Source organism: Cryptomeria japonica, chromosome 10 (genome assembly GCF_030272615.1).
Source record: "Cryptomeria japonica chromosome 10, Sugi_1.0, whole genome shotgun sequence".
Lineage (NCBI taxonomy): Eukaryota > Viridiplantae > Streptophyta > Pinopsida > Cupressales > Cupressaceae > Cryptomeria > Cryptomeria japonica.
This window is the reverse complement of record NC_081414.1, coordinates 778,203,687-778,214,511: the sequence shown is the minus strand read 5'-3', so window position 1 is coordinate 778,214,511 and position 10,825 is coordinate 778,203,687. Positions and strand designations below refer to the sequence as shown.

Genomic DNA, 10,825 nt, shown 5'->3' with positions numbered 1-10,825 from the left:
TATTTGGTTGGAAAACCACTTCAAATGAGTTACAAATTCTATAATAGTCTTAAAAGTATTGATATTTTTTATTAGATCAAAATTTGGTATAGAGAATTCCCTCCTTTCATGACTACCCTTGGCCACTATTCTTCCCATTTATTTTTTAATTCTTTCATAAAACATGTACCTCTTTTTCTAGGTTGTAGGAATCGAGTATAACAGACCTTGTAAATTGTAGTGTGCTTGGTAAAAAGTTTAACTTGACTAGGGACATCGACATGACACATCGTTAGATAACACATGGATTGGGGGGAGATTGGACCTCACAACCTCATCTTTTACCATAGGAAGCTCTTGCCAATTGTGTCAGACCCTCAGCCTTTCATTAAACATGAATTTAGTCTTATACAATGACCCTTTTTTACAGTATTCTTTCTCTTGGAAACATCCACCAATTACACTATTTTTCTCTTTGTTAATAAAGCATATTCATTCTATATAGATTATTCCCATTCATATTTTCCCTTGGCCTTGTCATAGGATTGAGTATAATTTTTGTTCATTATAGTGGTCATAGTAACATAATTAATTTATTGATTATTTTTATAAATTTATTAAAGACTTTATGAGTTTTATGTTAGTAGTTAAATGATAATGTTAGTTAGTGGGAGTTACTTTTTTATGAAAAACTTTAGGAATATTTGTATAGGAAATAATGGCTTTATAAGATATTGCAGATGAATGTAGCAATCATCCAACTGATTATCAAGTTTTATTTTTCTTCAATCATTTTTGTATTATAACTATAGATTATATTTTTTCCACAATCATGGAGAGAGGTTGTAAGGCCCAAGTATAGGCTTCCATCATTAATGGAAGTATAAATGTTCTAATTTTCCTTTTTCACTTCTATTCAATTTATTGTGGGTAGTGATGATAGTACATTGTGGTTGGTGATTATGAGTAGAATGGCTCTCTATATAATGGTACAAGGTTTTTTGTTTGAAAAAGAGCTCAAAGAGATTGATTGCCCAAGGTCCATGAAGAACGTAGTGTGAAGAAGGTGTATGTTCTTTATATTTGTAGTTAGCTTGAATAAAGATAGTTAATTTTTGGGTGTGATGTTATGTCATGTATCTAAACGGTGTTGTGAGTTTAATTTCTATATATTGAGGGTGTGGATTGGAAAATTATTTGCAAATACCATAATCTAGTATTTAATAATGTTTTATAGTTAGTTCTTGAAGGTAGAGACCTATTGTGCATGAAATGCATATTGTGAAAGAGAAAAAAAGGTTAGTAAATGTGGCTATATACCAGATCATGCATTATATAGCTCTATTGATCTTTGGAAATCATTTCTATAGGGTTAGACTGTATGTAAGCTATTAAAAATAGTAAAAAATAGTTACTTAAGTCATTTAACTTGTATTCAATTAATTAAATTATAAATATCTATTTGCTCTTATAATATTTTAGCTTGCATTTATGTTCCACTTTCTATTTATTGGCATGCTCTTAAGTTTAACAAGTGGTCATTGTCCATGGAATATGGAGGAGGTTGACATGTGTTATTCAAAGAAAATTAGGGTTTAAGAATAATGTTATCAATCTAATTTATTTTGTATTCATTAGAGTCAAATATTTTTATAAGAAAGAAGGGTGTAGGGGTATTTAAAATAAGGAAAACAATTAGAATAATGGTTTCATACAAGAAAAATTAAGGGGATATAGTTCTTTAGGTTTATATAGGAGTTTCTCACCCCTATAAAAACACAAAGATAGTTAATATTCCAAATATATTAAAAAAATTACCATAATAAACACATTAATAGTTAAATTTCAACATCCTTATCTATGAGAACATTTGTGCAATTAGAATCATTTATGTTAAATTTGGTGGTTATGATCTAACAAATTTAAATTTGAGGTTGGAGGCATTGGAGGATAGAGGTTTTTTAGATCATCTTGAGCGAGTTTCTCTCTCGTAGATGATACATTGCATGAGAAATATCTTGTTTACTTGTATTCCTTCAAGGAGAAATGGGGGGGGGCTTGGTGTTTCATGGAAGATCTTCTAAGTGCAATTCCATTTACACGATCAAGGGATTATTTCTAGAACACTAAATGAGGGATAGTGACAGATTTGAAGAATATTTTGACTTTTAGAGAAGATTTTTTCTCCAGAGTGCAAAACTACAGGAATTTTTTATGCACACAAAGGAGATGTTGTATCCTAGAGGAAAAATTTTCTCATTATGTAAGGAGGATAGGGAAAAATTATATTCTTTTATTTTTCAAAGGAGTTTTTAAGGGTTTATAGTCATGAGATCTATTGATAGAGTTAGTCTAGTTTTTCTTAGGTGAGAAAGGAGGGTTGGTGAAGGCATTTCATCGAAGTCTCTAAAAGAGTTATGTTCAACTCTTGTAACTTCATACTTTATTTAGATTAATATAATAAGAGGGGAATATTTCTAAATATTACAATAATATAGGTTAGTCTAGATACAAAATAGATAGTTAGATGTTAGTTTTGTGTTAGTAGTTAAACAATAATGCTAGTTGGTGGTATGTTACTTTCCTCTGAATAATTACATCAAAAGGCGTATTACACTCATATATATATGTCAAAATATAATATCCATCCCTGTTTGTAGTTTGATTTATTTTTGGAGTGTGTTTGTTGTTTTTTACGTTGTCCACAATGCCAAATAAAGTGTAGGTTTCAAAGATAATATTGTTTAATTATATTGAATGGAATATACCAGAAACTTAAATATTCATTGTTTATTCAAAGTAATGACAACCTAGACCAAAAAAAATTATTTATTATCAAAATCTTACATACCCACAAAATGTAGCACTGAAAAATGTCCTTTTTCACAAAATCTGCATTTTTCAAGCTCAAAACCCTAGGCATCTAACTCCACAACAAGATATCTTGATCAAAATTGAATGATAGGTGAAGATAAGCCTCAATATCCTTCTAAATGTGTTAATAAATAGTAGCATCAACAACTTCACACCTCTAGAAGTTCATATACAAAAGTGAGAAAAGGATGACCAACATAGAAAGGAATAACTAGCTTGAAAAGGGATGATTCGGCAATGGTATCAAATGAGGAAATAAAACACTTCATTCTTCCTCTTAATCTGCACTTCAAATTTGTTATTAATTTGCATCTCCTCTATTAATATAAATCTTTGCTAATCCAAACTGAGCTTCTTGTTTGAAACCTCCAAGTGATTCTCTAGACTGTATCTTGCAATATTGTGAATAATGTTTCTTATGAGGGTTTATGTCCTCAAAAACCTCAAAGAAATAATCTCTAGCAAACAATCTTTAAAAGATATCCAACCAAGCATGCTGAAAATGAACTCTTAAGAGTCTTTTATAACATTTTTGGGAGAGCTCACACACTTTTCTAGCCAATGTGGGATAAATAGATACACTTTTCTTTTTAATATCTAAGTCTCCGAGTACTTATAGTGGAAGAGAACTTTTAATTTTTAAATAACTTTTCCCTTGACTTAAGTTCCTGCATTAATAAAGTTAAATATTTAATTTAGCTTTATAACTTAACTTTATTGTTAAATAAATTAATAATTGCAAGCGATTATTAAAATCTTCAATCAAATTCACCACTAAAATCAACATTATATTATTCATGAGTTCTCTATTGATTCAAACCTGGCCCAACTGACTTACTATAAATAGTATCCAAAAAACACACCAAAACACCTCAGAATCACTTACAACTGAAATTGTCCACGACAAATATTCTCAAGATACCTTAAATTTCCTAGTTAGCCTATGGGAGCATGGAGAAATAGGCTAATGACAACCTCATAAAAAAATGTGCTAGAAAGGGGACATTACAATCCGCTCTTCCCAATCTTGCTTGTCCTCAAGAAATCTTTGACAAAAACGTGACTTCGTCAAGCACCGGGATGCCAAACTAATTTGACGGAAATTGCTCTTACATTCCACTGCACCATTTTGATATAATCAGTATATGACATCATCCTATGAAGAAACTAACTTTTCAATGGAATCCAACCATAAGGCTATTATACACCTACAAGATGAAAGGAGCATCTCTCATCCAAACTACAAATGTTGGTGTCTCATTAATTCTCCATCAGTCAAAACTAAAAGTATTATCCTCTTTACACCAAACCACATACTTAAGTGTATTTAAAAATGCAAATGATTGAAACCGATATCTCCAATTTGAAAATTGGCTCTCATGAAGTAATCCATTCACACACCTTTGCCAGTCCAGACATCTCACAACATCCAAGTTGTCACAAAGATATGCCCTTATGGAACCATGAATAGAAACTTCATTACCGAAAGAAATACCTAGTGAGAGCAACTTACCAACACAAACTCCTAGAATTAACATATCCTCTAAGGAAGTAAATTGAAGAAACACATAAACATGGTCTGCCCATGCAACCTCATAATGATACTTATAACCATTGCCTCCAGCTCCTTCACCATTGTCATCTTTGATGCATCATCCATCAATGCTTTCCATACCAACTGATTGTATGGATCATGTGATTACATCCACTCCACTCCCAAAATAACGCTAGCACCACCAAATCCAAACACATAGAAGCCTCTAATGTTGATGTAATCATGCAACTAAAATTCCCTCTATGATGCCAAATTAAAATCTTAAAATTGGAATGATTTATACCTCATTTGGTCATCTCCAAAATCTTCATTCTCCTTCCCCTCAACATACAAATCACTAATGCTAATGGGATATGAACCATCCTCCTTCAAGGTTGATCTACAATAAACTGCTAACTTCACTGCCAAATGTTGTAAGAAACATGAATCAATAGAGACATTCAAACTCAAGTCAATCTGAAAATTCTTATCTATTATCTCGTGACTAATAAAGGCATAAGGACTATTGTTTACCATTATCAAATCGAAACGTACTTTAGACGTTCCTTGAGTGTCCTCATGGTGATCAAACAAATTTTTTTCTAATATAGGTTTCTCATCAATCGTGGTTGTTTTATCAAGTGTTCTCCTCTAAAACTTATTTGTGTTAGCATTTTCATAATTGCAATCTACACCATCTTGTGAGACTTCCTCCTCCAATCTCAAGAGTTTATATTCTTTATGTTCTTCCAAATTTGAATATTTATTATTAGCTATTATTTCAAGAAGATTGTCATTATGAAAGCCACCTACAAAACTTATTAAAGCATTTTTCTCATGGCTACAAACTATATTATCATGAGGAAATTGTTCATCAAATTTCATGAGCTTAACTTCTCATGGTCCTTGTTGATCTTCATCAACAAATTGTATCTCCTGAGGATGGGAAATGTCAGAATCATCATACCTTATTTCATCCTTACCATGTGCATCGATTCCTTCAACATTTTTTATGATCTCCCTAGCCTTATTTGCTCCTTGTTCAATAGAAGTGGCTGCAATAGATGACTAATTTTCTAATTTAGATGATGAAGAATGTGTCAAAATCAATTCCAAACCAAGGTCATCAATCTGATTTTCTACTTCTTGTAGGGTCACTTGAGTAGTCTCCAAGGAATTATTTGTATTCATAAGCTCATAGGTAAGATTTTCAAATTTTTCTTCTTTCCTTCCCAATGCATCAGAATATATTTCAATGAGATTGAGGAGATGGTCTCAATCTAAGAGAAGATGTAAATAATCTGATTTCATTTTCTTCATAGCTTCCTTGGTCACTTGTAAGTGAGAATTTTCTTCTTCAAGTCTCTGTTTTTTTTTCTCTCAAATTGGATCTTCCAAAAGTGATCTTCAACCAACTTATAAGTGTTATCAAAATGTGAAAGTGATTCAAAGATTATTATCCATGCTATTCTTAAGGGCAGAGTTGAACACTAGAAAATTGATATAGATATCCAATCAATAAGACATCTACTTGCCACCTTTCAAAAGTTTCAAGTGTCCCATATAAGGAAGGAAGGAAATCAAGAGGCAAACGCTTATGCCAATCTAAATTTTCAAAATCTAGATGGTATGACACAAGTTATTATATATTGACCCTAATGGTCAAGTGGTTGGAAAATTTTGATTTGAAATGTTCTTTGTTTTCGGGAAGGTTCGGGCTTCAATTGGAATTCAGGGTGGAACATTCCCCTTACCTCTTGTCTAGGCTCATGATCATTGAGAAGGACGATGGATTAATTGCTCTGAGGTGTCTGACTTGCTGGGATTTAAACCAAATCCTACTGTGATCTATGGTGAATCTTGCAACATTGCTAACTTCATCGCACTTGGCATTTAGGCGACGATATCCATATGGGATTCACAGGTTCGGTAGGTAATGGTGGATTATGGTTGGTCGGTGCTCTGGTTGCCTTAACACGAAATATCATATCCATTAAAGACCTTGTCGAGTTGGATATTATGGCTGGGGATGAGTGGGATCTTAATTACAAAGCATTTGCCATTTATTGATCTTCGGAACGACGAACAGTACATGGTGTGGTGAGTCTTCCTTAAGAAGAAAATGGAAGCCATTTCAGATTGTAATCTTGGAAAAGCTGTTAGATGCAGGGAAAATAATCTTACTCTCCGATGAAAAAAAGGACGTTAACTTCTCACTAATGGCCTCGAAGTCAATGATGGCTTTTTGGGGGTCGATCTCAGATGAGAGGCTCTCAAATATTTTAAAATTTGATGAGAGGGATTTCTTGACGCAGGTCAAGATCATTCTTTGTGAGGAATACTTGAATACCCCCTTCAAGTATTGTAGCAATGTTGATGTGACATCCATGTTCACGATGTGGTGCTTTGAGTTGGAATCGAAGGAAATAGTTCGGTGGGTGGTGGAGGATTGTGTTCGAGAAGAATGGTGGGGAGGCTTTGAAAGCCTCATGGAAATGGTGTGAGATGGGCAAGGTTTCATTTGCACAAGTGGTTTATGGCTCCACGTGAGCAAATTCATCCCACCCTTGCATCCATTTCTTGTATGGAGTGCAAACAAAAACAAGGATGTTTGACAGGCTTTGGCCCTGGTTGGTATGACGTGGGTGAAGGACTACCTAAAGGTGATGGAAGCTAGGAGACTCAGGTGGGAGATAGAGAAATGGGGCCCTTATGATTATAGGTCTTCTTATACATATAATGCCTCCTCCTCATGTCAACAACAAGGTAGAACGAAGGGTGCGAAGAAGAAGACAAGTCGGTCCCTTTGGATTGGCTTTCCTCCAGAGCCGTGTGTGGATGATGAGCAACCGAGAACAGTGAACAAACACAGGGAGTCTTTCGGTGGGAAAGGCAAGGCAATTGTGCTAGTAGGGTAAAAGTTGTAAAGATGCAGGTGGATTTTTCGTTTTTTGGCATGATGGCTATATATTCATGTTATATATTTATGTATATGCGCAAACGTAAATTGGGAGGGTTTAGAGACAGATTACCAGGGGAAAGGAAAGTAGATATAATATTTTGAATTTGTTGAACCCTAAGGGAGATGATCAATCTCTATTAATACATCATGGTTTTTGTACTACTTTTTTATATGAACAACATTTACCAAAAAAAAAGTAAAAAATGTATAGAAGGAAAACAATCAAAAGCAACTTAAAATATAGATTCAGAAAGAAAATTATATATTAAAAAAAATGGTGATTTAAATTATTATACTTTTTCCTCAATTCCTTTTGAAAAATATTTATCAATCTAGAAATAAATTTTGCTAATTAGAAATTCTATCCTTATTAAAAATGTAAGGAAGTTCATAAAAATATGTACACAATTAAATGAATTATTTTTCCACGATCCATGATATTTGTTGTTATTGCTTCTGATTTTAACTGTGTTTGATTTTTTCCATCAACGTTTTGACTCACACTCTGTGATCCATCATCAGAATGAAAGAATGCTCAAGAAATAAAAAGACGATGCAATAAATATTTAATAAATAAATATACACAATTTTTAATATTCATAAATAAACAATAATATTTCGTTATTCTCTTCTTCTTTATCCTATATTATTAAATATGATCTAAAACATTGAAAACAATATACACAATTTGAAGCAGAAAGCTAATCCTACATAAATATGACTAATTAGAAAACATGAAATTAAGTTCCACCAAATATGGTAGACATCTACCCTAAACCTTTCACTTGAAACCAGCTACTGTTTTGCGGGTTCGGAAGCACTTGATATGGAAGGGAGTTTACAGAAGCTATCGCTGTTCTCATCGTCTACCTGATCAACTAGCACCTGTAGAGATCTCGGAATTTGTGGCATGGGAGCCTCCATCGTGCCATCCAAAATCTTCACTACTTCACTCATGCTCGGCCTATGATTCTCATCGTCTTGAATGCACAACCCAGCCACCAAAACGGCTCTTCTCACCTCTTCGACATTTGCTTCACTCACTATCCTTGCGTCCACAAGCTCTATTATGTTTCCTTTCTGAATTTGAGATGAAGCCCAGGTAGGGAAGTAGAATCTGCTCTCATCAACTTTTAAATCCATATTTCTTCGGCCGGATAAAATCTCCAACAACGTCATGCCAAAACTGTATACGTCCGCCTTGGGAGTGATAGGAAGGCCGGAGATCCACTCGGGAGCCAAGTACCCACGAGTTCCCCTTGTTGTCGTCAGGATGCGACTGAATTCTCTACCTACCAGCTTCGCTAACCCAAAATCTCCCACCTTGGGGCTGAAGTCGCCATCCAGAAGAATGTTTTCAGGCTTGATATCGCAGTGAATGATGCGATCCCTGCATTCCTCATGCAGATAAACTAATCCTCGTGCAGTGCCCAGTGCGATCTCAAACCGGGTCTTCCAGTCCAACACCTTCTCCGACTCAGAGAAGAGGAAGGAATTTAGAGATCCATTGGGCATGTAGGCATACACTAGAAGCCTTCGAGAGCCTTCTACGCAGAATCCCCACAGCCTGATCAAATTCACGTGTTGTATTCTGCCAGTGGTGAATATTTCCGCACGGAATTGTTTATCTGCATGCGAGGAACCCTCTAATCTTTTAACGGCAACAGGCGTGTTGTCTGACAGAGTTCCTTTGAACACAGAGCCGAAAGCTCCACTACCTAGCTTATGCTTGAAATTCTCCGTTGCAATTCGCAGCTCTTTGTAACTGAACTTTTTAAGCGACATTGGCACCTCCTCTTCCACGTCTTTTTTCAACCTTCTTTGACGTTTCCACAGAATAAATACGGCCGACATGAGACCCGCAACAACAAGAAGTGATGCGGCGGCAGAAAGTAAAATAGTAAGTTTAGGGGTTTTCCTGCTTTTATCTGATTTCAACTGCGGCAACTCAGAAGCAGCCATCCTGATGAAGACGGATTGGCCCTCGGAAGAAACGCGCATTCCGAATAAATCTCCAAACCACAATCTACAGACGGGTGGATCAGCAATAGTGAAAGCAAAGGCTGTGCAGGAGCAATTGTTGAGACAGGTAGTCCGGCAGCTGTCCTGAGTTTCCTCGTTGTATAAGACAGCTTCTTTTTCAGACAAGTATTGGTCCTTGGCTTCCGAGAAGCCGTCGGTTGTGCCCTCTGTGACAGAGCAATGCAGGGGTCTCCGCCGAGCACACCCACTCGACCACCAACGTTTTGAGCCCTTTTTGGGTGTGAATCCCTGAACACAACTGCACACATCGTTCAAATTGCAAAGTCCATACGCACCGCAGATTTCATAGTCACTGCATTGACCTTGGTATGTCGACCACCTCATACTCCATCTGCCATCATCCATCAAGTAGTAAAGTTGATATCTGCCATTCTCACTTACCAGGAACCGCCCCGTCAGAATATGATCTATCTGGTTTACAACATAATTAACGTATACTCTTGAAGGAGAAAGCTTCACACAGGACGCTTGAAGTTTCTTAGAACCTGCCAATTGGGGTTCGTTAACAAAATAAGCCCCATTCCATTCTCCACTAGACAGGTACGGAACCGTGTTGTTATAGAACAGCATCATCTGTGTCTTTCCTGGAGACATGTCCATACCGAAAGAGAAGAGCCCAGTTGCAGGATCCGAAGAACTCTTCCAGGAAGTCAGCTTCATGCCTTTCCACATCTTCATGCCAGGCAACCATGTATCTGTCGGATGCGCGAAACTCTCCCAAACAATCACAGACTCATTGTGGGTTTCCAGCAAAATAAAATTGCCAGAGTCCGTTAACACAGCTCTTGATCCTTTCTGGTCGCTATTACTCGACCAAACAGACCGGCCCTTCTTACCAAACAATCTGAGATGACCGTCTCTCGAAAATTTTAGAATACCAGGCTTGTTTCTGACAGGATTTTCTCTGTTAGCCACCCAAACAATGACGTTTTGAGAGATTGGTGCATGCCAGATGCCAATATACCACTTTTCCGTTCCTCTCGGGCTGAAAAATCCCAATGCAAACGTGCCATTTTTAGAATTTAGGGTCTGATTTCCAGTGAGCGAAGCCCCTAAGAAAAGGGTATCTGCACCATCCACTGCAAGTGAACTGCAGTAATGCGCTGCAAAAAGCACAGCAATTACTAGGAACAAATACTTCATGGCTGATTCAATAATCATAGCGTTTGTATTTTTCTTAACAATTGCTTCTAAGTAGGGCGCAGATGGCCCTATGTTTGTAGTATATTTCCGAATTTAAATAGGAAATGAACAGGCTACTCAGTGAAGGACAAGGCCCACGTAGTGCCGTAAATGAATTTTGAAATTTGACATATTTCGCCATTCACGCGTTCTTTCTAGATAATTATTCATGACGACTTGATGTAAATCAATGCTTGTGTAAACGAAGGGGCGGGCCACATAGTGACTGGCCGGGCATCTGCATCTTAATC

At 36.1% G+C, this 10,825-nt stretch overlaps 1 protein-coding gene across 1 annotated transcript; it reads right to left on the bottom strand.

Annotated features, from left to right (window-relative positions):
- Positions 1 to 7,981: 7,981 nt before the first annotated feature.
- Positions 7,982 to 10,592, bottom strand: LOC131034903 (G-type lectin S-receptor-like serine/threonine-protein kinase At2g19130). The gene has a single exon (XM_057966516.2). It carries the CDS (start codon positions 10,551 to 10,553, stop codon positions 8,145 to 8,147), a length of 2,409 nt encoding a protein of 802 aa, XP_057822499.1. The 5' UTR covers positions 10,554 to 10,592; the 3' UTR covers positions 7,982 to 8,144.
- Between the last annotated feature and the right edge of the window lie 233 nt (positions 10,593 to 10,825).